Genomic DNA, 24492 nt, shown 5'->3' on the forward strand with positions numbered 1-24492 from the left:
CCCTGCCTGGGCTGGGGGAGTCACAGCTTCCAGCTTGGGGCACAGGCATGAGCAGAGGCAACCAGAGACAATAAAACCTCTTTAAAATCCCCCAAACCTCTTTAAAATCCCCCAAACCCAGCCCTCTCACCCCAAAAAAGGAGCAGGGGACAGCCCCATTCCCAACCCCTCTGGGCTCATGTCAGGATCAGGCTCAGGAGGAGCTTGGAAAGCTCCAGCCCTGAGTCCCTCACTGATCCCCCCTCCAAATGTGGGTATTTGTACAACAAATAAAAGATAAATAAATACATTTGACACTGGCACTTCAGGTAGGTCCTACAGATAAACACAGGGAGCAGGGGTTTGGCTGGACACATCCCAGGAAAAGCTGCCCCAACCACATCATTTTCCCTAAAAAATAGGCATTAACCCCTTAGAAACCCAGCTGGGGGGAACAGGGGCTCCACAGACCCCACAGCTGCTCTGGTCTCAGCAGGTGACGTTTCCTCCACCAGCCCAGCTTCCCTGAGGATCCCCGAGGGAAAACCTCAAATCCTTCATTTTATTCTCAGCCTGGATGATGCTGTGGGTGGCCACATCCAGAGATGACCAGAAAAAAGCCCCACAAATGCCCTAAGGGTTGTGCTGGAAATGCAAACCAGAATATTGATATATATGTATCTGTAGAAAGATATATCTATAAAATCAGATACAGATCTGTACATACACAGATCCATTTATAGCTGTCTCTAGATCTAGACATATAACTAAACACAGATATGCCTATATCTAGATATATCCATTTATAGATACACATATATCACACACACACATTATAGCTCATCAATCAACACTCAAAAGAGTGATTTAGCTGCTTACTAGCTAAAAAATTCACATAAAAACCATAAAAAAAATAAATTTCCCCAGGGAGGATCGTGCTGGGTTGAAGTCCAAGGGCACAGGGTGCAGCCTCCTGAGGAGGCCTGAGGGTGGGGAAGGGGTGGGATGGGGGGTCCCGGGGGTCCCAGGGATTTCTGCCCACACAGGCACTGAGGTAACACAGCTGCCATGGGGGCTCGACCCACACGAGGTCAGAGCATCCCCACAAGTGCTCAGGGTGGGGTGGCCACTGCCCTGGGGGGACACAGGGCCACCCCGCTGCTGCCAGGGAATGCTGCAGACTTCTGCCCATGGGGGGACCTGCAGAGGGACAGACAGACGGACAGACAGGCCGTGCAGGGAGTGCAGGGAGAGCGGGAGCAGGCTGGGAGCCAGGGCAGGATCTCCAGGAGGCACCTCCAGCCCTGCTGCCCCCAGGTTCGGCAGGGAGCTGAGGGGCTCATCCTCCACTCCTGGTGGCACGGACGGGCTGGAGGTGCCAGCGGGGCCCTCAGAAGAGGCTGGAGGTCCCAGTTGGGCCCTCAGAAGAGGCTGGAGATGCCCTCAGAAGAGGCTGGAGATGCCCTCAGAAGAGGCTGGAGATGCCCTCAGAAGAGGCAGGAGGTGCTCTCAGAAGAGGCAGGAGGTACCAGTAGGGCTCTCAGAAGATGCAGGAGGTCCAGCAGAGCCCTCAGAAGAGGCAGGAGGTGCTCTCAGAAGAGGCAGGAGGTGCCCTCAGAAGAGGCAGGAGGTCTAGCAGAGCCCTCGGAAGAGGCTGGAGATGCCCTCAGAAGAGGTTGGGAGGTGCCAGCAGGGCCCTCAGAAGAGGCTGGAGATGCCCTCAGAAGAGGCTGGAGGTGCCAGCAGAGCCTCAGAAAAGGGAGAAGGTGTCAGTGGGGCCCTCAGAAGAGGCAGGAGGTCCAGCAGGGCTCTCAGAAGAGGCAGGAGGTCCAGCAGGGCCCTCAGAAGAGGCAGGAGGTGCTCTCAGAAGATGCAGGAGATGCCCTCAGAAGAGGCAGGAGGTGCCCTCAGAAGAGGCAGGAGGTACCAGCAGGGCTCTCAGAAGAGGCAGGAGGTACCAGCAGGGCTCTCAGAAGAGGCAGGAGGTGCCCTCAGAAGAGGCAGGAGGTGCCCTCAGAAGAGGCAGGAGGTGCCCTCAGAAGAGGCAGGAGCCCCGTGGCCGGCCCAGCTCGGTGGCCAGCACCCGGCTGATGCGGCTGGTGGCCAGCCTGGCGCTCTGGGCAGCCTGCAGAGCCCGGCTGAGGGACCAGTCCAGCTCCTCCAGCTCCTCCAGCTGCAGGCTCAGGCAGCGCTGGTGGCCCTGGGGCCGGGGGGGACGCTCTGCCCGCCGGGGCCCCGCGGGGACAGCCAGGGGGACCCCGGCCAGGGCTGGGGCTGAGGTAGGAGCTGCTGGGGAGCAGTAGCTGGGAGGAAGAAGGGACACGGGCTCGGTGACGGGTTCTGTGCCACCACTACACCCAATTCCCATCCCTCTTCCCCATCTCCCCCATGCCCACCCCACAGCACCACCCCCTGCCCCAGAGGAGCTGGTGGCCGTGTCACCCCACAATGGATCCCTGGGGTGGGGACAGCCCCTCCTGGGTTCCCCTCCACCCCTGGGGGATGCTGACCCTCCCCGAGCCCCCTCCCAGCCCCAGGGCATCCTTACAGCATGGAGGGCACGTAAGGCACGAGGGGGACGGGTGCCAGGCAGACAGTGGCAGCAGGGGCGGCTGCCAAGTACCAAATTCCAGGTTGCTCTGGTTTCTCGGCTCCTGGGGGACAGGAGCCACCAGGGCCACGCTCTGCTGAGGGGAGGAAGGTGGTTAGATGTCCCCATGGCAGTTCAGTGTCCCCAGGGGTGCACATGGAGTGGCAGCCCCAGTGCCATCACCCCCTGTGCCACACTGGGTGGGCACAGTCCCCAAGCACTGCCTGGGGGATGAGGTTGTTCCTTGTCCCACCAGCCAGCCCCCACGCAGGGAGGAGCCGTGCCAGGCACGTGTCACCCTTGTCACCCACCGTGTGTGGCTGTGTCCCTGCTGCCCGGCGCAGAGGGGCCCGTGGGTGCCCGGCAGCTGGGGCAGGACGTTCTCCTGGGGGTGCTGTGCTGGGGCTGCCGGGGGGTGTCACCTCCCCCAGATGCAGCTGTGGAGAGAGGACATCAGGAATGGCCCGTGCAGAGCCAGCCAGGGATGTTTGGGAAGAGCTGAGGGGTTTGGGGGGGCTGATGAGATGAGGGGGGTTTCCCTGCAGGGAAAGGGGGGTCTGCAAAGGTGGGCTCTGCACTGGCACCTGCGACAGGGCTGGGGACAGGTGACAGCGCTGCCGGTGACACCAGGAAACCCAGGGAATCCCAGCAATCCCAGGAATTTCTGCCCACACAGACACAGATGCCAAGGGGGGTTTGACCCGTGCAGGACCCCCGTGAGGTGATGGCATCCCCAGAGCTGCCCAGGTTGGGGGGACAGTGGGGTCTGGCCAAGGGACAGTGAGGGGAGCCTCAGGCCATGAGCAATGGGTTTGTCTGTCCCCTCCCTAAGCCTCTCCAGTTAATTAATGAAGGTCATCAGCAGCTGTTAGGGGTGGTAGGGAGGGGAAGGGGTTGGGCGCCACTCACCTGATGCCATCCTGCCCCTGTGACACCGGGGACACCCCGAGGTGCCCGGCTCTTCTCGGGGTGCTGGGGTGGCACGTGGTGTCCCCGCCTGGTACCGTGTCCCTGCCAAACCCCAGCGTGAGCACAGCCAGGGTCCCCAAGGTGAGGGTGGCCACCTTCAGCCCCACCACGGACCGCCAGCAGCACCCACCTCTGTCACCCGTGTGCTGTCCCCGGGATGTCACCGGCCCTGGCGGCTTCCCAAGGTGCTTCCACAGGGCAGGGGGTGCCCGGGGCCTGGCAGGTGAGGGCTCTGACTCGGAGGCTGCGGTGGAGGACAGGGAAGAGGGGTGGCATCCCCTGGCACCCAGCTCCAGGCCTGCAGGACCCGCCCTGGGCTGAGCACTGCGGGCTCCGTGGGACCACCAGGACCTGATCCCCACGGTCCTGCAGCCCCACAGCATCCTGCTGCCCTGGGGAGGGCGAGTGGCATGCAGGGAGGAGCGTGTCCCCTCTGTCCCCATGGTCCTGCAGCCCCACACCATCCTGCTGCCCTGGGGAGGGCGAGTGGCACGCAGGGAGGAGCGTGTCCCCTCTGTCCCCACGCCGGTGGGGTGCCCCTTACCGAGGTCCAGCTCTGGCCTGTCCCGTGGCAGCGATGCTGACCTCTCCCTCCACGTGGGTGCGAACCCGGGGGCCACCCTGCCCCGCACCGGGGGGCTGGGGTCCCTGCAGAGGGGACAGAAACGCTGTCACCACCTCCGCAGGATGAGTCTGAGGCTGTCCCCACGCTGCCCCCCACACCCCCCAGGTGCCCACTGCCACCTACCCCGAGGGTGCCACGTCCTGTGGGGCCGATGCTCCGCTGGCCACCGGCTGCCTCCTGGCCGGGGTGACACGGGGAGTGGCTTTTCCCCCGGGATGGCTGCGGGAGCACAGCAGGATCTCCTCCAGCCGCAGCCGCAGCTGCCACACCTCGTCCTGCAGCGCCCGGATGGCCTGGCTGCCCCAGGATAGCCCAGTGAGGGGGCTGCAGCCAGCAGGGACCCCAGCAACCCCCTCCCACATCCCCCATCCCCACCCAGCTGCTGTGACCCTCCCCAAAACCAAGCCTGGGGTTGGGCTGGTGCCCAGTGGGTGCCTCTGGGGGGTCCCGGTGTCACCCAAGGGGGTCTGGCCTGGTTTGGGACAGGGGGACACAGCCACTCACTCGCGCTGCAGACGGGAGCCCAGCAGGTCACAGGCAGCCGGCTCGGGGGACGGCAGGTCGGGGGACAGGAGGGTGGGGGATGGCGTTTCGGGGGATGGCAGGGGGCTGCTCGGGCTCCTGGCCATGGCTGGGGGGTGGCCACCGGCGCTGGCACAGCTCCTGTCTCCCACCTCCGAGTCCGTGCGAGCTGGAGAGGAAGGGGAGCTGGGATCAGACAGCAGAGACTGGGACACACCTCCCTCCAGGGAGGGTGACACCAGCACCAGGAGGGGGTCCAGGAATCCCAAAAACCAGAGCCACAAAGCCAGGGTCCCCCCAGATCTCTGTCCCTTGTGGACTCCTGTGTACTCACTGACATCACCGTCGGGGTCCGGCCCCACCTCGCTGCCCGCGCTCTCAGCCCAGTGAGGGGGGGAGCTGCTCTGAGAGGGGCTGCTGGGGGGCAGCCGGGGCCCCCCTGTGCCCTCAGGTGGGTAGATGCCCATCAGTGCTGCCTCGGAGGGCAGCGGGCTCGTGTCTCTCTTCCGTGGGGTACGGAGGCTGCTGGGGATGGGGACGGGAGGTCCCGGCGAGCCCAGAGTCCTGTGGAAGGGATGGGTTTGGGTGATGTGGGCAGCCCCCAGGGCTCCCCCCGGCCACGGGCACTGTGCACATCCCCAGCCCAGCCAGAACCTTGATCCCCACACCCTCAGCACCTCTCCCTCCATCCCTGCTCCCCTTCAATCCCCCAGACCCCACAGGCAGGGCCGAATTCCCGCAAGCAGGGCCGAATTCCCACAGGCAGGGCCGTGGGCCGTACCCCGGGCCAGGGGGAGGATGCTCGGGGGTGGGCACCGTGGGTGACACCCTGCTGGCCTCCGAGCCCACGAAGCCGCTGTCGGTCTCTGGGGACACGATGCGCTGCTCCTGCAGAGGCACGGGGACAGCAGGGTCGGTGTCCAGCAGCTCTGGAGGCTCTGGGGTGATCTCAGGTGGGGACCCACAGTCCCAGGGACTCACCGTGCGGGTCCCGTGCTGGGTGGCACTGCTGTCTGTCCCACGGAGGGACAGGGGCACCCGTGGTGGCCCAGGGACCTCCAGAGGCTTGGCAGAGGCTGGCGGCTCCTCAGCAGTGGCAGGGGAGGGGTGGTCCCGTGTCTCCTCCAGGTTTGGGGATCCTCTGGGGGGAAGCGTCGCAGCTCTTCTCTGTGGGAGGTGCCTGCGGGGAGAGGATGGAGCAGGAGGGATGGGGCAGAGAAACTCCAGACACGGGGAAATGTCCTGGTCCAGCTCTGCCCTGGAGGCCGTTAACTCCGAGGTAAAACTGGAGCCCCGATGTCAAAGCTCCTGCTCACCCTGCCGGGGACCCGACCTCCCACAGCACTTACAGGGGCAAGGACTCGAGGCTGGGCCCCTCCTCCAGCGACCGTGTCCTGCAGGGGACCTTGCTGGGGCCACCATCCCCTGCCGTGGGTGTATCCACCTCCTCCTGGGAGCCGCTCCCCGCCAGGCTCAGCTGCTCCAGGCTCAGCGACTCCGGCAAGGACCTAAAGTGCTTGTACCTGGGGGGACCCACAGGCAGGAGCGGGTGGCTCTGGGACATGCTCCCCACCCGTGTCCCCCCTGCCCCACTGTGAGGGCACTCACTGCTCCAGCAGGTCCCCGAAATCCTCCTCCACTTGGCGCTGTTTGTGCCAGAGGGGCCAGGGCAGCCCCCCTGCCACCCCATCGCTGTCCCCTGCTGTCCCCCGAGGACCTTCCACCAGCGCAGGGCTCTGTGGGCACAGCAAAACGGGGTGAGAGGGGCAACCCCCAAAAATGCAGTGGGGTGGGGAACCTTTGCATCCTCAGCTCACCTCGGGGTGCGGGGAGTGGGCAGCCAGGGGTGGGGACGGGGCTGGGGGGCAGTGGGGCTGCGGGAGGGGCTGTGGAGGGGGCTGCGGGAGGGGCTGAGGAGGGGGCTGAGGGAGGGGCTGCCGCCTGCCCCCCGCCTCCAGCCGCTCCTTCAGCCCCTCCAGGCGCAGCCCCAGGCGGTAAATCTCCCATTCCACTGCCCTGCAACACACCAGCAATCAGTGCAGGGGGGACAGCGAACCCCGGGGACCCTCCGGGGGCTCTGGGGAGGGGGTGGCACGGGGATCGAGCACGTACCGGTCAGGATCAAACCCCCCCGCCGCCGCCGGGAGCTGCTGCCGGCCCCTCAGGTATTCCCGCTCCAGCGCATCCTGCGCGTCCTTCAGCATCCTCATCCTCTGCGGCACAGGGTGCAGGGTCCGAGCCTGCCCACGGGGTCCCGGGCACCCCCGTGGCCCTGCCGCCCCCCAGGCTGGGGTTCGGGAAGGGACAGACGCACCTGGAGCTGTTCCGAGGGGGTGGGGGTCCCTGAACGGAGCCAGCTTTCGAAGGATTCCACCTGGCCGGGGTTGTAGGGGCTGAGCCCGGCCCTGCTGTGCCTCATACGAAACATCCCCAGGGACTGCTCCAGCGCGATCCCCCACTGCAGCCCCCTCCCCAGCTCTCTTCCTTCCCGGCACCCCACAGCCCCTCCAATCCAGACCCCTCCACAGCTGCCCCCTGTGTGGTACTTCCCCAGCCCATCCCTACAGTCCCTCCCAGAACTCCCCCCAAATCCCCTCTCTGCTGCCTTGTAGCCCCAAAATCCCTTCTCCATGCAGCCCCCCGAAGCCCCCCTCTTCACAGCTCCCCGTTCCTGCCCCTCTCCTCGCCCCGGCCCTTACCTGTGCCTGCAGCCTGCGGCTCTGCCCCGCCAGGGCCCGGGTGAGCCGGGGCCCGGGGCAGCAGCACGGCCCGGGCCAGGTGGGGCAGGTGGGGCAGGTGGGGCAGCCCCCCCTGGGAACAGGAGGGGAGCGAGGTTGGGGTGAACCCCCCAGTTCTGACGGGGCTGCAGCTGCGGGAAAACACGAGGACAAGTGACATTGCTGCATTGCGTGGGGAAGGGGCTGCGGGAGAGAATCCCCCCAGACCCGGACCAACACACCTGCGAGGTGTGGGGCTGTGGGATAAGGATCAACACACCTGCACCCGGCGAGGTCGGGGCTGTGGCCATACCGAGAGCCGCTGTCCGTGCCCGTGGGATGCTCAGGGTCATCACGCGGCTCCCGGTGCCCACGGTGCCCACGGTGAGGCTGCGGCTGGGCTGCGGCGGGTCGGAGAACAGGCTCACCTGGGCAGGGAGAGGGGGTTTGGGCAGCCAGCCTGCACCCCGACCCACCCACCGTGCCCCGGGGCACCCTGAGCACCTCAAGGGCTCAGCAGTGGGTGCGGTGAAGGTGGTGACACGTTGGCACGGCCCTGCCTCAGTTTCCCCACCCACGCGGTGGCACAGGTGACACGGGGACGCGTTCCGCCCGTGGCCCTGCCATCTCAGAGATGTGCCCCGCCATCCCGGGGACAATCCGGCTCAGCCACCGCCCTGGCACGGAGGGGACCCCGCAAGGCCAGGGGGGCACGGCGCTGCCCGGGCTGCCGTGGGCTCTGCCGTGTTCTCCACCGTGTTCTCCACCCCCTGGGCTGGGAGCGCTCAACCGCAGCTCCCCGGGAGGAGGAGGAAGAGGAGGAAGAGGAGGAAGAGGAGGAAGAGGAGGAAGAGGAGGAAGGCACAACATATAACCTCAGGGAGGGGAACCCCCCAGGCATGCTGAGCCCCCACCCACCCTGGCGCCCAGGCGCAGCTGGTCGATGGTGTTCTCAGCCTCGGCGTACTTGGTCAGCAGCTTGTGGTAGTCGTCCTGCGGGGAGGGGACACCAGTGGGGGACAGCACCCGGGACGGGGGATGCCCGAGGGTTGGGTGCTGCACTCTGCAGGGACAGCACGGAGCGGGAGTCCCATGGTGGGGTGCAGAGACCGCCTCCCCAAAACACCCCACCCCTCTGTGCAGATGTGCGTGGGGAGAGCCCCCTCTCCTCCCAGCGGCACGAACATCCTGAGGGTCACAAGCTCTGTGGGGGTGACCGGCATCCCGAGGGGGACATGAGCATCCTGTCCCCAGCCTGAGCACTGCCCACATCCCTGCTCCTCCCCTCCTCGCCAGCTCCGTGCAGGACCGGGAAGGAGTGCCCAGCACCCCATGGGCGTCCCAGAGACAGTGACACCCCAATTTCCCCGCACGCCCTGCTCCCCCCACCCTGCAGGGCTGAGCGGGGCGAGCTGGGCGATACCTGCAGCTGCTGCACCAGCGCCGTGGCTTGTCTGGGGGTCCTGAGCTCCTGCGGCAGCCCGGCCGAGCTGGGGGGCTGCGGGGGCACCCCCTGCCCGCTGCTCAGCAGCACCTCCCGCACGATTTCGGCCGGGGATTTGAAGCCGATGGGACCCCCGGGGCCGCGGGGGCGGGCGGGCAGCACCCGGCCCCGGGGCGGGCGGTAGCTCTGGTCGAACTTCACCCTCGCCTCCACCTTGGACAGGTCGGGCAGGGGGTGGTTGAGGCGCCCTCGGCCGTACTGGGTGCCCTCGGTGCCCGTTCCCGAGGGATCCCTCGTGCCCTTGGCACCCGTTCGCCTCCGGGGGCTCAGGGACCGCGAGTGCCGGGCGGGTTTGGGGGGCACCGCCGCGGGCGCTGCTTTCTTGGGCGCTCGGGATCTGCCGTGCCCTTGGGGTGCCCGGGCATTCCCGGAGCCCTGGGGCTGCCCGGCGGGTGCCAAGCCAGCGGTGCCGGGGGCTGGCATCCCTGTGCCGGGGGCTGGCATCCCTGTGCCAGCTCTCTGCGGCTCGGGGACACGCTCGGGGCTGGGGCCATCGGTGGAGAGCTGCAGGGGGAGGCTCCGTCTCGGGCTCCACTCCTGCCTGTGCCCCCCGATGGTGTCCCCGGCCGTGCCCCAGCCCTGCTGCTGGCGGGACGGGGTGGCAGGGCCAGGGCTGGTGTCCGAGAGCCCTGAGGTGTCCCCCCGGTCCGTGCTGCAGCCCCGGGGCTGGCAGAGAGCCCGGCCGTCCCTCACCGCCTCGGGGCTGCCGCTGGAGCCCGAGCCCCAGCGACCCCCAGGGGACAGCTCGGGGTAGGGGTCCCCAAGCTCGGGGTAGGGGTCCCCATCGCTCTCTGCCCCCCAGGGCCCCTCGTCCCCCTCGGAGCTGCCCCGCTCCTCATCCTCCTGGGCCGGGTCCTGCCGCGGGTGCCAGCGCCGCTCCTCTGCCGGGGACCCCTCCTGCAGGTCCTCAGTGTCACCTGCAAAACAGCGGCACGGCGGGGCTGTCACCACCCCGGTGTCCCAGCGGTGTCCCCTGGCTCCAGCAGCTCCTGGGACATTTGGGACCAGCCTTTCGGGCAGGACTCACCCCACGGTGGGCTCCTGGCACCCTCCCCCAGGCCAATCACCCCATCCTCGTCCATCCGCCTTTCGAAGTCGTCTTCCTCCTCCTCCTCCTCCTCCTCCTGCTGCTGCTGGCCCTGCCAGCGCCTCAGCTGTGTTTGTGTCCAGCGCAGCCATGGTGCCGGGCTGGCCATGGCCGCGGCCACCCAGCCCTGTCACTTGTGTCGCTTCATGGCCCGGCGGCGGTGGCGGCGGGCTGGGGGCATCCTTGTCGCGAATGTAGGTCACAGCATCGCCGCCGCGTCCTGGGGGGGCCGGGGGAGAGGGAGGGATGCTCAGCGGGACATGGTGGGCTCTGTTTGAGGTGTGGCAGGGTCCTCCCTGTCCCCCAAATCTTGGGGACAAGATCCCCGGGACAAGGGGGATGCCCTCAGATCAGACCTCCCCACTCTGCACCCCACTGTGAAGGTGGAGCTGCCACATCTCTGCCAGCCGTGAGGTCCTTGCAGGGAAGGAGCCCCTCAGAGCCACCCCAAAAGGTTTCCCCCCACCCCAGGAATATCCAGCCCATGCTGGCACCCTGTGGATGTCACCCCAGCTGGACAGCCACACCTGGAGACCACCAACACCAAAAGACCCCTCTGGATGTGGGGTCACAGCAGAGACCTGACACACAAATGCCCCTGATGATCCCAAAGCATGAGCTCCCCCCTCACCCCCACCCAGGGAATCCACCAGCAGCTGGAGAAACACCGGATGCCAAAACCCCAAATGTGGGGTGTGGCAAGAAAGGCCACGGGGTTTTCCAACCCGTGTTCCCTCTGCTGGATTTGAGCCCCAAAAGCTCAAATTTTGGCGTGGTGGGGCCAAACCAGGCACCAGCAGCCCCATGCAGGGGACACTCACCCTGCAGCAGCAGCCCCAGGACATCCCCATCACTGTGACCCCACGGGGAGGCCTCCGAGCCCCTGAAACCTTCCTGTGCCTGTGGGGCAGCTGAGCTTTTGCAGAAGGAGGAAATGATGTTTCCTGCAAGTTTGCAGGTGACCACAAAAGTTTTAACCCCATCTGGCCCTGTGCAGTGGGGGCTGAACCCTCCTCCCGCAGCATTTTCTATCAAAACCTTTATTTTTTAATCTAGCTCAGAGCAAAATGCTGTAGGAAGAGAGGGGAGGGAGATCTCTGGGACCACCAGCAGTTGGTCCAAGAAACATCAGCATGAGGATCTTCCAGGAGACCTAAAATTAAGCTTTAAAGCCCCAAAATTCAGCCATCCTTGGGAATTCCCCCAGATTTCCAAAGAGAGGGTACAGCTGGCCCACCCTGGGATGCTGCTCACACTCCCAGGGATGCTGTGGCTGCATCCAGGCACTGTGGCCTCTCTTGGCACATTCACAGGCAGTCAATTAAGCCAGCTCGTTAATGTGTAATTAGTGGCACGCAGAGGACAGCTTGACGAGCTAATAAAACCACAGCACCATCCCTGGGGTGGCTGCTCTTAGCCAGAGGGTGCTGCGGTGATTTTGGGGTGCTGTTGGCTCAGGGATGGTGGTGATGAGGCACAAACCTATCCACACAGCCACATGCTATGGGAAAAGTCCTCTCATCCCCTCCCAAGCCTCACATCTGCAAATTCCTCGGGTGTTTGTGAGGTCTGAGGTTATTTTCCAGCACCACTTGGCATCATCCTTACATCAGCCTTGTCCCCAGCCCTCCCTGCATCCTTGGGGCATTTGGAGCAGGAGCAAACCCCAAAGCATCCCGTAGGGTCGTGCAAACTTCCTGGGGGGGTTTGGATGAGGTTTTCTCCCTCACACCAAGAGGAGGAATGGATAACTGCATTCTCCACACCACAGCTTCTCCTGCCACCGGGAAGGACAGGGCTGCCCATGAAACCAAAGAGGGATTTTGGCTTTAGCTCCTCCCTGAGCCGGGATGTTTCCAGCCCCAAGACCTTACACACAGCCCAGAGATCCCCACCGAAGTTCCTCCCATCCCACCTGGAGCCCTGCAGGATCCCAGAGCCCTGAGGAGCCCCAAACACCACACCAGGATTCCCAGAGGGAGAGTGCTGGGTGAGAGGAGCCTGGGGGTCCTGTTCTCTTGGGATGAGGGGGGTTAAACCATTCCCAACCCCATCCTGTGCAAGGGATGGGAATTTTGCATCTCTTGAAGGAGGCTATGTCTAACCCACATGCTGTCACCCCATTTCTGAGCAGTGCACAGCCCACAGCAGCTGCAGTCTGCAGGAGCCACATCCAGTTATTGCTTTCCCAGAAAATCCCTCTGCTGCTGGTCATGGTGGCAAGAGCAAAAAATCTCAGATTCTTTTCCTCCCCTCTAAGTGATTTTCTCACTGTTATGGGAGCGCAGAAAAGCTTGAAAAATGATGTGGCTTCGTGCTCAGCAGCCACAAATCAAACAGAAACATTCCCAAATGAGTGTGCAGAAACATATCCATATATTTTAATTTTCCTCTTGGAAAGCCAGGATTTTTGCAACATGTAACTGGAAGAAGAGCTAAGAAGAAATTTAAAAGCCTCAGCTAAAAAAACCTGAACTCTGCTCTGCCCCAGCCCCTCTCTCCTGCCCTACAAAGCCCAGCCAGGACTGTCCCAAATTGTGGTTGAGGGGCTCAGCGGAGGGAGGGATGCTCCCAGCAGTGCTGGGTGCTCTGTCTGCCCCCTCAAAGCCCATCCCTGTGCCACCCCCTGCCCCTCGGCAAAGCCGGAGGTGAGGCTGAGCCCGCCCAGCAGCCATCAGGGCCAGCACAAAGCCATGGTGGCTCCTGGCTTTATCAGTGGTGACAGCAGAGCAGACAGGAGCATCCTCCGCCCCAGGGCTCGCTCGGTGACAGGGAAGGGGGGGACAGGGCTGCTGTCACTCTGCCTTCACCGCCTTGTCAACCCCGGGCGGAGCAGGGGGATGGAGGGGCTCTAAACCCCACACCTCCATCCCCACATTGCCCCGAGTCCCAAAATCATGGGTTAAAGCCCCTCCTGCACCTCCGTGTCCGTCTGGGATGCAGGGGGGGCTCCAGCCCGTCCCAGGCAAGGGATGGATGTTTATGGATGTTTTGCATCTCTTTCAGGGAGGTTTGAAGGAGGCCAGAACGGCCTCGGGCTGAAACTTGGCAAGGGATGCCTGCGCTCCAGGAGGGAGAAATTCCTGGTGTATAAACCCTTTTTTAAAGCCCACAGAGCCCCGTTTTTATCGGCATGAAAGAGGGCAGAGAAGCGGAAACGCTGCGTTCTTAGTTTGCATTATTTCCTACTAGAACAAGGGAGGGACCATCACAGCGAGGAAGAGCCTGACAAATCTCCCTGGTCCCCTGAAAGCGCACGCCTGTCACCATCACCACAAAGCTCGCGTGTCACCCCAATTCCAGCAGCTGGAGGGGCCGTGTCCGTCCCCCCCAGTCCCCCTTACTGGCACACCCCCACGGAAATGTCATTTTCCCATCACAAAGCCCCACGGCGGGACAGCGCCTCTTTCTTCCCTCCTCCCCGGCACTCCTGTCCTCGCTGGGGACACAATGCCCTGAAGGACATCCTTAATCCCCGTCTGGAGAGCGCTGTCCCCGCGCCACAGCCGGTGCCACCGAGATCCCTTCTTAGCACAGGGCAGCGACGGGGACACGGCAGGGGACACTGTGCTGGGATGAAACAGCCACATCTTCTCTGTGCCACGGCCTCAACCTCCCACAGCAAAGAATTCCTCCCCAATATCCCATCCAGCCCTGCTTTTTGTCAGTTTGAAGCCATTCCCTGTGTCCTGTCCCTCCATCCCTTGTCCAAAGTCCCCCTCCTGCTCTCCTGGAGCATTTTGAGGCGCTGGAAGCGGCTCTGAGCTCTGCCTGGAGCTTTTTCATGCCCATCTCTCCCGGCCCGTCCGGACAGCCCCTGCCGTGCCGCGCTCCCCGGCTGCCCTTGAACTTTAAGAAGCGATTTAAGCCGTGCCCGGAAGGCACCGAAAGGCCGTGACTGAGCACGGGACAGCCACGGGCACCGCCGGCTGCCATGAACACGGCCGCCCTTTAAATGCAAACACGGAACTGAAGCTGCTCGCTGCCCCGGAGACTCCCCGGCCCCGCCGTGCCTCCGAGCCGCCTCCGCAGCCCCTGACGGAACTCTCCGGGAATCCTCCAGCCCCGGCGGGGAGGAGGCACCGCCAGAAGAAAAGTTCGGACAAGTTTCCTCGGAGCCACGAAGGCGTGGGGAGGACACGCCTCGGCCAGGAGCGGTGTGTGCCGCGTCCTCCCGGGTGTCCCATGGCCTCGGCCGCAGGGACCCCGCCGGGACTGGGGGTGTCCCCGCTCCGCCCGGGGACCCCAGGCAGCTCCAGCCGGGCTCACCGGGAGCTCTGGATGCGGCCCCGGGATGGGCCCCGCGGGCTGCGCCTCCAGCTGTGCCTCCAGCGGCGCCCCGGGGGGCCTGTCCTTCCCTCCAGCTGTGCAGGCGGCTGGCAGGGAGCAGCCGAGCCGTTCCCGGCCCCCCGGCACAGCTGGGGCACAGCTGGGGCACATCTGGCCCGAGGGCACTGCTGGACAGGCGCCCTCAGCCCCGCGAGCGCTGCCCACCTGTAGGGAGGGCCCGGCCGGCGCTGGGAGCTCCGGTCCTGATCCCGATCCCAGTCCCGGTTCCGATCCCGGCTCCGATCCCGGTTCCGATCCCGGTCCCGGTCCCGATCCTAATCCTCCCCGGCCCCGCCGGACAAAAGCGCGGCCCGCGGCGCTAGGGGGCGTGGCCTTCCTCATTAGCATACCGCGGCACTCCGCCAATCCGCGCGCGGAGCGGGAAGTCGTCAGCATAACCCCGCCTAATTTTCATTTGCATATCCGGCGGCTGGCGGCCAATCAGAGCCGCGGCTGGGGGAACATCATTGGCATAATTTATGCAGCGCGGGCACCCCCTGGCGGGGCGCTGCCCATTCCCGGGTTGCCATGGGACGGGATCCATGGGATCTATGGGATCTATGGGATGGGATCCATGGGATCCATGGGATGGGATCCATGGGATCTATGGGATGGGATCCGTGGGATCTATGGGATGGGATCCATGGGATCCATGGGATGTGATCCATGGGATCCATGGGATGGGATCCATGGGATCTATGGGATCTATGGGATGGGATCCATGGGATCCATGGGATGCACGGGATGGGATCCATGGGATCTATGGGATGGGATGGGATCCATGGGATGGGATCCATGGGATTCATGGGATGGGATGGGAGGGGATGGGATCCATGGGATCCATGGGATGGGATGAGATGGGAGGGGATCCATGGGATAGAATCCATAGGATGGGATGGGCTGGGAGGGGATCCATGGGATGGAATCCATAGGATGGGATGGGATGGGATCCATGAGATCCATGGGATGGGATGGGATCCATGGGATGGGATGGGATCCATGAGATCCATGGGATGGGATGGAATCCAGGGGATGGGATGGGATGGGATCCATGGGATGGGATGGAATCCAGGGGATGGGATGGGATCCATGGGATGGGATGGAATCCACAGGATGGGATGGGATCCATGGGATGGCCAATCCCAGAGATCCTTGGCAAGGATTGAGATGAAAATGGGGAAGGGATGGGGTAGGAATGAGGAGTGACTGAGATGGGAAAGAATGAGGTGGGATGGAATGAAAGGGGGATAGGTCTGGGCATGGGATAGGATGGGAATAAGGACTGGATGGGTCAAGGATGGGATGGGATGGGGCTGACATACAGCATCTCCTCACCACCACTGCCTTCCCACCCACCCTGCCACCCTGGGAAGCTCCCAGGATACCAGGGAAAATATCCTGGCATCCCTACCCCTTCCTACCCCCTCATCCCAGCCCACAGCACCCCCCAAGCACAGCCTTTTTTCTACCCTGATAGATTTATTGAAAAATTAAAAGCACAAGCTCTGTATATATAAATACGACAACATTGCCAGCAATTTACAAGGCCTCCGGTCGCTCTCTGTGCATCCCCCCGTGGCTGGTACCACGCACCTGGGCACCTTGGGGACCACCCAAAGGAGCAGCAACCCCCTGAAACTCCCTCCAGCCCGAGCCACGGGCCCACCTCGCTCTGTGTGTGGCACTCAAATGACAGCGGGGACACCCAGACCGTGCCGCCCTGGCAGAGGGGGAGAGGATATTCCCACCCCGGAGAGGACAGGGATGGAATCTGGAAGGGATGTGCCCGTTCTCAGCCTGCCCTAGCCAGGCAGGGAGCCTGCAGGGGACGTTTGGGGACAAGCTGGGGGTGTCTGTGCGTGCGGGGCGGCGCGGGCCGTGCGCGCTGGGACGCTGCTGTCCCACCTGGGGCCATCCCTCATCCCCATCCCCAGCACTGCCTGAACCCCGCTCCTAAAGGGCCACGTTGAATTCTGTGACCAGGAAATCGATGTAGTCCTTGTCCTTCAGCTTGAAGGCCTCGGCGATGATGCGGGCGGCTTCCCGGTGCTCCTTGCCCCGCAGCCCTGTGCCGTTCACCTCCAAAATGACGTGTCCCACCTTCAGCTTCCCGCAGTTGTGCGCTGAGCCCCCCCGCTGCAGGAGAGAGAGGCGTCAGCTCGCCTTCCCCTCATGTTCCCACCACATCAAGCAGGGAGGAAAAAACCGGGAGATATTTCATATCTGACGTGATGGATGTGAAATAGTTCACTTTTTGGAGAGAGGGGATGAATTTGGCTTCCCCCCTGCTTGCTCCTGGAGCGTGACGCCAGCTGGGATGGCCAAGAATAACCAAGGCAGAGCCGGCTCTGCTTATTTTTTTTCTGTAAATAGTTTGAATTTTGCCCCAAGTAAACAGCAAACAGGGAGACAGCTCCAGAGGGCTCAGTCCCCTGGCTCCCATCCACCACTCCCCCTCCTCAATCCTCTGTCTGGCAGTTTGCAGACATCTGGAGCCTGCAGCCAAGCTTTCAGGGCTGCCCTGATCCCCTGGGAGATGTCTGGAGCACACAGCTGGCTCAGATGGGATCATCCACGGGACACAGACGCCGTGGAACGGTGCCTGGGGAGGTGCAGGCCCCCAAAATCCCGCTGGCCACAGCTGCAGGGCTTTCCCCAGCGTGCCCAGGGAGGGGAGGGCAGGGAGGTGCCCGGAGCTGCCCCATGCCAGCCCGCCCTACCTGGATGGTGACGATGCGGGGCAGCGGCTGCCGCGTGTTCGCGCCGCCCTCGATGGCGATGCCCAAGGTGGGAGCGCTCTTGGACACCCGGATCAGACACGACGTGGGCTCCAGGAGCCCAGGCTGTGGGGACAGATGGCAGCACTGCCAAAGGGGCCTGGACACCGTGTGCCAGCTGTGCTCCCTCGGCCAGGGCCCCACAGCAGGCAGGGACACTCGGGCTGCCACCACAGAGGGACACACACAGCCCTGCTGTTGCTTTCTGACTCCTGACAGATCTAAAATCCCAGCTCTGGGCAGGTCTGGAAGGGTCTGGGAAGGAGCAGAGCAGCTCTCTGCCTGCCTGCTTGTGTCCCTCAGCCTCACCACCACCAGAAACCCTCTGAGTTATGTCTGACACCCACTGCCACCTTCCCTTTGGGTGACTTCACTCATGCAGCTTATAGAGCCAGGAATTCTCCCATGCCCCATGTAGCTGCTGGCTGGACCTGGGAGGGATGGGATTTACCCAGGACGGAGTGAATCAGCCCTGCAGTGCCCCTCTCAGCCCCTCCTGACCCCTTTCCCCACAGCTCAGCCCCCCAGAGAACTGACAGGTCTCAGCAGAGAGCAGAAACAGCCCAGCTGAGCACGGACAGCGGTCACTGCCCGTGGCAGAGGGAGGGGAACGGGCTGGCCAAGGCAGTGGGGCACAGAGCAGCACCCCAGGCCCCCTCACCGGCTTGGAGGCCCCTTCTGCCGCCCCCTCGCTCCTCGTGGCCTCCTTGGGGCTCCGGCTTTTCCCGGGGCCTGGCTGCCGGCTCTTGTCCTTGCCGCTGGTCTCGGCCTCCCCGATGTCCACCCCGCTGTCCTCGCTGAGGGTCTGCCCGCTGTCCGACAGCTGGGAGAGCGTGGAGGCTGGGGAGAGACGTGGTGTTAGCGGCCATGGAACTGCTGAGGTGGGAAAAGGCCTCTCAGAGCATCCAGTCCAACCACAAGACCAGCACTGTCAAGGTCACTTCAAAGCCATGTCCCCAAGTGCCACATCTACACGGCTTTTAGATTCTTTGTGGGACAGGATCTCCACCAATGCCTGACCACTCTTTCAGTGAAGAGATTTTCCCAATATCCATCGTGAATCTGCCCTGGCACAGCCCGAGGCCATCTCCTCTTATCCTGTTTCCCAGGAGAAGGGACTGACCCCAACCTCACTGCACCCCACTGTCAGAAGAGCAGAACTGTGCATAGGCAGCATCCAGAGACAAATGGCCTCAAACTCTGGTCTGGAATCGAACCCAGATCCCAAACTGGGATGGAGGGAGAGAGTGATGGAGGCCAGTTTCTGCAGCCCACTCTCCCCAGCAGGGTCTGGGAGGAGACAGGGACCAAGCCAAGTGAAGAGGTGCCGCCATGCAGGAGCTTTCTGCCCTTTGAGGATGAAGAACAAGCGCAGATGGAGGCTGGAATTGTGAGGAGCAGAGGCGGCGCTGCATTTAATGCACCCAGGGCGCTGCATTTAATGCACAGCATCAACCTGCGGGCAACGGGCTGGCTGCAGTGAGGGCGCTGTGCCACACGAGTGCGACATTGCCACTCGTGTCACTGCCCCGCGCGGGGGAGCCGGGAACGCTCCGGGAGCCCGGGAACCCCCGGGAACCCCTTCCCTGTCCGGGATCCCCTTCCCTGTCCGGGACTGCCCGGGATCCCCTTCCCTGTCCGGGATCCCCTTCCCTGTCCGGGACTGCCCGGGATCCCCTTCCCTGTCCGGGATCCCCTTCCCTGTCCGGGACTGCCCGGGATCCCCTTCCCTGCCCGGGATCCCCTTCCCTGTCCGGGATCCCCTTCCCTGTCCGGGAACCCCCCTGGATCCCCTTCCCTGTCCAGGAACCCCCCTGGATCCCCCTTCCCTCTTGAGGGACCCCCCTGGATCCCCCTTCCCTCTCCATGTCCAAGACACCCCCTTTTAATCCCTCTTTTCTCTCCATCTCCAAGGGATCCTGAGATCCCCCCGGGGCCCCTCTTCCCTCTCCATGCCCAAGATTGCCGTGGATTCTCCTCCCCTCTCCACCTCTGAAAGCTCCTGGGACCCCTCCTCCCTCTCCATCTCCAAGGGACCCATGGGCCCCACACACTGCTCCCTCACCTCCACTTCTTTTTCCTGGGATAAACGGGACTCCCTAGCTAAATGTGGGCATAATTAGATTTTTTTTTTCCCTCCCAAAATGCACAGTTAATGGGAAAAGGCCAGAATTATTTCTGGTCCTTGAGGTCACAGAATGGCCTGGGCTGGAAAGGACCTTGAAGCCCATCCAGTGCCACCCCCTGCCATGGCAGGGACACCTTCCACTAGACTGAGCCCTGTCCAGCCTGGCCTTGGGCACTGCCAGGGATCCAGGGTGGGCACTCTGTGCCAGGGCCTGCCCACCCTCCCAGGGAACAATTCCCAATTCCCAATATCCCATCCATCCCTGCCCTCTGGCACGGGGAGCCATTCCCTGTGTCCTGTCCCTCCATCCCCTGTCCCCAGTCCCTCTCCAGCTCTCCTGGAGCCCCTTCAGGCCCTGGAAGGGCTCTGAGCTCTCCCTGGAGCTTCTCCTCTCCAGCTGAGCACCCCCAGCTCTCCCACTCTCCATAGGAGAGATGCTCCAACCTTTGGCTGTAGAGATCCATCATGAGACCCGAAACCCCGAGATCTGTGTCCTGTCCCATTTTTCTCCCTCCCAGCACCCCAGGGACGCTTTTCTCCAGCTGCTCAGGGGACACCCACCTCTGGCCTGGGGCAGGGGCCTCACTTCGTTGACGTCGGGCTCGCTGTTGGGCTGGTGCACCTCCACCATGATGAAATGCTGGTTGGCCTGGGGGCTGCCCTTGTCCGGGGGAGGGGGCGCGGGGTGCGCGGGCGGAGGGGGTGGGGATGGGGACGGGGGGCTCTGGGGCCCCTCTGGGGATGGGCTCTTCAGCCTGGTGGGCGACTGCACCCTGGGGAAGGGCCCGATGGGGTGCTGGCCCAGCAGGGAGAGCGCGGTGTCGGCCGGCCGGCGGGAGCTGCGCGTTGATGGGGAGATGGTGGCGTAGATGGCGCCGGGGGCTGAGTCCTCGGTGGACGTGGAGGTGACGCTGAGCGTGTCCTTCTCAGGGGGGTTGGGAGGGGGAGAAGGGTTTCGGGGGGCCACGAAGAAAAGGCCAGACTGGGAGGAGTCAGAGGAGGGGCGCTTGGGCTTGTCCTTCCCCGGCAGCCGGTGCTGGGCAGAGGAGGGGTCCAGGGTCTGGGGGGCTGATGGAGGAGGAGGGGGCTTGAAGTTGGGTGGTTCCTCTGGGAAGGAGGACAGATCATCCTGCCAAAGCAAGCACAGTTTGTAGGAGGCCATGGCCAGGTTCAGTGCATCTTCATCTCCTCACAGTGACCATGGCTAAAGGAGCTGTGTCCCAGGTTATAATATTGGGGTGTATTCCATTTCCACCTCGAGCTGCAATCCCTTTTTTTTTTCTTTATCTCGTGACTCAGAGATAAGCCCCTCCAGGAGGAGCTGTTCTTTCAGGCACATGACTGAAAAGGTCACAGCATTCTATTGTGAGAAGCTCCGCCCAGAGGGAGGAGCCAAACGATGCCATCAAGGATATAAGCAGGGCTGTGCAGACAGCAAATAAATCTCCTCTTCCAAGGGGAACAGCTGAGACCTCCTCTGCACTGGACCTCCAGAGGGAAACTCCATCAGTCTGCAGGAGCACTGCTTGGACAGAACCACATCTGCCACCACAGCCCCAGCCAGCGAGTGTCAGGCTGTATCCCGAACTCTGTCAGTGGTTCTTCTTCTGTGCTATTGTATGTATTTGGTTCTTTGTTCCCTTTCCCTAATAAATTGTATTTCTGACTTAGAGCCTCTCACTGGTTTTGCTTTTCAAACCAAGACAAGCTGGTTGTTACAGAAACACCTTCCTGACCTTCTGACAGCGAGGATACACTCACAAATGAGCACAGCTGCAGAGCACCAATAGGCCAAGAAACACTTATAATGTAATTAATAAATAGCTGGCTTCTGATTGTGATGGCATGAATTATAACATCTGTATTGTGTCACCTTTCACATGAGACTGAAAATGGAATAAAAGTTTTTAAAATGCCTCTCAGTTTCCCCACATCTGGGCCAGAAAAGGGCTTAATCCAACACAGAACAACCCACCCAAGCTTTGCTCTGCTTTGCACAAGGCTGCTGCTCTCCAGCCAGCCAGAATAATCCTTCTCCTGAAGCCACCAGCAGAGCTGTGGTCAGTGACTGCGCTGGGAAGAACCATATCCCAGCACCCCCAGTTTGCCTCCTGCTCCCCCCGGCTCGTGCCTTACCAGGGACACATCTGGCAGGGTGTTGATGCTGCTCTGGTGGCAGTCCCCAGCTCCCTCCAGCTCTGGCGTGTTCTGGGAGGGCACAGAAGGAAGAGAGAACCATGGCACAGCAGCAGGAGCAGCCAGTACAGTGCCAGGGGATGGGCAGAGGGGTGCCCCAGATCCTCCCCATGCAGGGCCAGCCTGACCCAGAGGTTTTTGCCTCCTTGGGGGTGCCTTTGCTGGGATACAGGCTCCCCCAAGCTAAGGAACGTGCTCAGAGCATGGAGCTGACACACTGGGGTGAGCTCCTCTAGGCCCAAAGCAGCTGCTCCTGCCGAATTTGGAAGGAGGGAAGGAGCCAGCCCTGAGGGCTGCAGGTTCAATACCTGTTTTTTTTTTTTATCCCCAGAGGAAAGACAATAGAAATTTAAAACTCTCCTCCCCCACAACCCAGAGCAGCGGGTCTCAGATGCAAGGAGAAGATGCTGCCACTGCTTTATGAGTCCAAAACCATCACCAGGAAATGCCACAGCACAGTTTTGAGGACATCACAGCTCCAGGAATCCAGAAGGGATTTGCTGTGGGAATCTGTCCCTGGGGTGCAGCCAAGCAGAGCAAAGCTGGCCAAGGCAGGAGTGGGGCACGGTGGCACTGGGGGTGCAGCTCTGCCCTGGGGAGCTGTGCCCAGCCCTGCTGAGGGAATCCTCTGCCAGGGGGCAAACCCAGCCTCAGCCTCCTCTCCCTCGTGGCTGCTGCTGCTCAGGGAGGCTGAGCTCGGCTCCTGTCAGGCTGGCAGGGCTGTTGGGATGGGGCAGGGCACGGTTTGTGTTTAAGTGCCTGCTATTTATTGCAGGGTAAACAGCTGATTAGCTGAAACGCTGCTGCATCTGCGTGTCCCCCAGCTGCTGCAGGCTGCTGCTGTGCCTGGGAGATGTTCAAATCCCAAAATAGACATGGGAGACAATTAAGACCATTAGAGATGCAGCAAAAACATTGATGTAAAGTGCTTTTATCCCTGTGGCTTCTGAAGGAGCTCTGGAGAATGAGAACACAAAGAAACAGCTTGTTTAGGGAGTGACAGGTAAAGGGCTGGCTTGGGAAACCTTCCTGTGGCACGGGGTGGTTTCATCCTCCATTATTCCAACATAAGGGCAGGGGGCTTTTCAAAGAGAATCACAGAAGAATTTGGGTTGGAAAGGACTTTAAAACCCACCCAGTGCCACCCTGCCATGGCAGGGACACCTCCCATGGTCCCAGACTGCTCCCAGCCCCATCCAGCCTGCCAGGGATCCTGTGCAGCCCCAGCTGCTCTGGGGAGTGACTGGCACAGCCAGACTGTCACAGCTGTGTCACTCCTGAAATGGGAATTGTCTGCCTGATGCCCCCCCAAACCTGCCAGGGCCATTTCCCCAGCCCTGTGCTCTTCACAGGCATGTCCCAGCCCTGGTCTCGCTGCAAGGATGAGTCTGCCCTGAGCTGTGGCTCTCTGCAGACACTGGGGGGGCTCAGCAGCTGTCCCTGTGCCCCCCAGTGCCACTCCAGCTCTGTCCCCCCAGCCAGGGGAGGGACACTGATGCTGCTGCTCCTCCTCAGGCACCTCTGGCTGCAGGAGATTTGCTTTTCCTCAGGCTCACTTCTTCAGGGAGCAAAGGCAATTAAACAGCGATTGCTCTGGGCCATAAAACAGGATGACTTTTAAGCACATTTGCTTTCAGGAATTGGCTATTTCCAGGCTGTGCCTTCCTGGATTTCCCTTGAAAGACTCACAGAAGCCACTGCCCTGAAAAATGAGTATTGTGAAGGCTGATCCCTCCTGCTTCTCTACCCATTCTATTTTCCAGTTTCTCATGGTAAGTGGGGCCAGGTGAGGCCCTTCCAGCCCCTCCTCAGAGCAGCTGGGAAATGTTTGTCCTTCTTATCCGAAACAGAGTCCCCAGCAGGAGTGATGGAGCTGCAGAGCATCCTTCAGCCACGAAGACAGTTTTCATTTGCAGATTAAAGGGTGGAGAAACTGCCACCTTCCTGGGGAACAGAGCCCAACCTTTAATTCACCTCTCAGCTCCAAATCAGTCCCCTAATTTCCAGTCACTGCTAACAAGAGCTTCACTGAGCTACTCTTGTCAGTTGTGAACAAGTGTCCCAGCCTGGGATAAGCCTGGCTTCCCTCCTCTCTGCCCTTCCATTGCCCACTCTGGAATGCAGCCACAGGGATGGAGGAGCCACAGGGATGGAGGAGCACAGGGATGGAGGAGGCACAGGGATGGAGGAGGCACAGGGATGGAGGAGCCACAGGGATGGAGGAGCACAGGTCTCTGCTCCAGATTTGAGGGGCTCTAAGCACGCAGAATGACTTCCACACAGTGGTTTCACTCTGTGCTTACCCTCAGCCTCCGAGAGGAGCATTCCCAGCACGTGGGAATGCTCCATGAGGGATATCCCAGGGAGCTGGAGCAAGGCAGCACCTCTGGAACCAGCCCTGGGAGGAGAAGGCACCTCTGGATGGCAGCAGCTTTGCAAGGAGGTGGTGGAGAGGAGAACCCACAGGGATATCATTCCTTCATGCCAGCACTGAGGGCTGGGCAGGAGGTAGGGACAAAGGGAATGGCAGAACAATCAGGAATCCCCACTGCTCTGGTCAGAGGGGCTGCACCTGATCATTGCCATCTGCAGCTGATCTCTGCCCTGCAGGACTCAGCCCCAGTCCCAGGGTGTCCAGGAGGTGCTGGTGACACTCAGACAGTGCCTGAGCCCCATCAAACATGGGCTCATTGCCAAGCATCCTTCAAGCATTCCTCCATGGAATTACAGCCCCACCCTGCTGGTTTTCGGTGAAGTTCCCTCACCAAGCCATGGGACAGTGGCCTGCTCTGGTGTCACTGTGTCCCACAGGCTGGGACAAACTCCAGCTGGGAAAGCCACAGCATCCTCTGCTGGGTAAGAGCCGTTCCCCCAGGGATGCAGCCCCGGGTGGGTCACAGCTGCAGGTCCCATCCTTTGCTCTCTGGGCTCTCCAGACGCTGGGATTTCCTCCAGGACAGCAACAGGGAATGAGTTCCACACCCTGGAGCTGCAGCTTCCCTCAGCCTGCCCCAGCCAGGGGCTCTGGGATGCCACAGGGGCTGTCCCACACCCCTGCCCAGCCCCTCC

The 24492-nt window shown here is 62.2% G+C and overlaps 2 protein-coding genes across 2 annotated transcripts in view; both read right to left on the reverse strand.

Moving 5' to 3' along the window:
* Positions 1-1752: 1752 nt before the first annotated feature.
* Positions 1753-14433, reverse strand: AKNA (AT-hook transcription factor). Its single transcript, XM_072936810.1, is given in 23 exon segments — positions 1753-2282; positions 2528-2666; positions 2881-3006; positions 3479-3580; positions 3669-3836; positions 4083-4186; positions 4287-4460; positions 4668-5249; positions 5467-5573; positions 5667-5865; positions 6035-6208; positions 6294-6421; positions 6503-6701; positions 6798-6898; positions 7000-7059; positions 7385-7554; positions 7683-7830; positions 8321-8395; positions 8826-9823; positions 9934-10115; positions 10117-10213; positions 10815-11031; positions 13957-14433. Coding segments are annotated over 23 exon segments (4995 nt in total). The 3' UTR covers positions 1753-2014.
* Positions 14434-15781: 1348 nt separating this feature from the next.
* The window catches only part of WHRN (whirlin), a 52681-nt gene continuing 43970 nt past the window's right edge, over positions 15782-24492 (reverse strand). Inside the window, exons 9-13 of the mRNA XM_002193443.7 lie at positions 21364-21435; positions 19789-20356; positions 17761-17939; positions 17043-17165; positions 15782-16458 (exon numbers count right to left, since the gene is read on the reverse strand). Of these exons, the coding sequence (XP_002193479.6) occupies positions 16276-16458; positions 17043-17165; positions 17761-17939; positions 19789-20356; positions 21364-21435 (1125 nt within the window). The 3' untranslated portion in view covers positions 15782-16275. The remainder of the gene's footprint in view (positions 16459-17042; positions 17166-17760; positions 17940-19788; positions 20357-21363; positions 21436-24492) is intronic.

This window comes from Taeniopygia guttata, chromosome 17, assembly GCF_048771995.1.
Source record: "Taeniopygia guttata chromosome 17, bTaeGut7.mat, whole genome shotgun sequence".
Lineage (NCBI taxonomy): Eukaryota > Metazoa > Chordata > Aves > Passeriformes > Estrildidae > Taeniopygia > Taeniopygia guttata.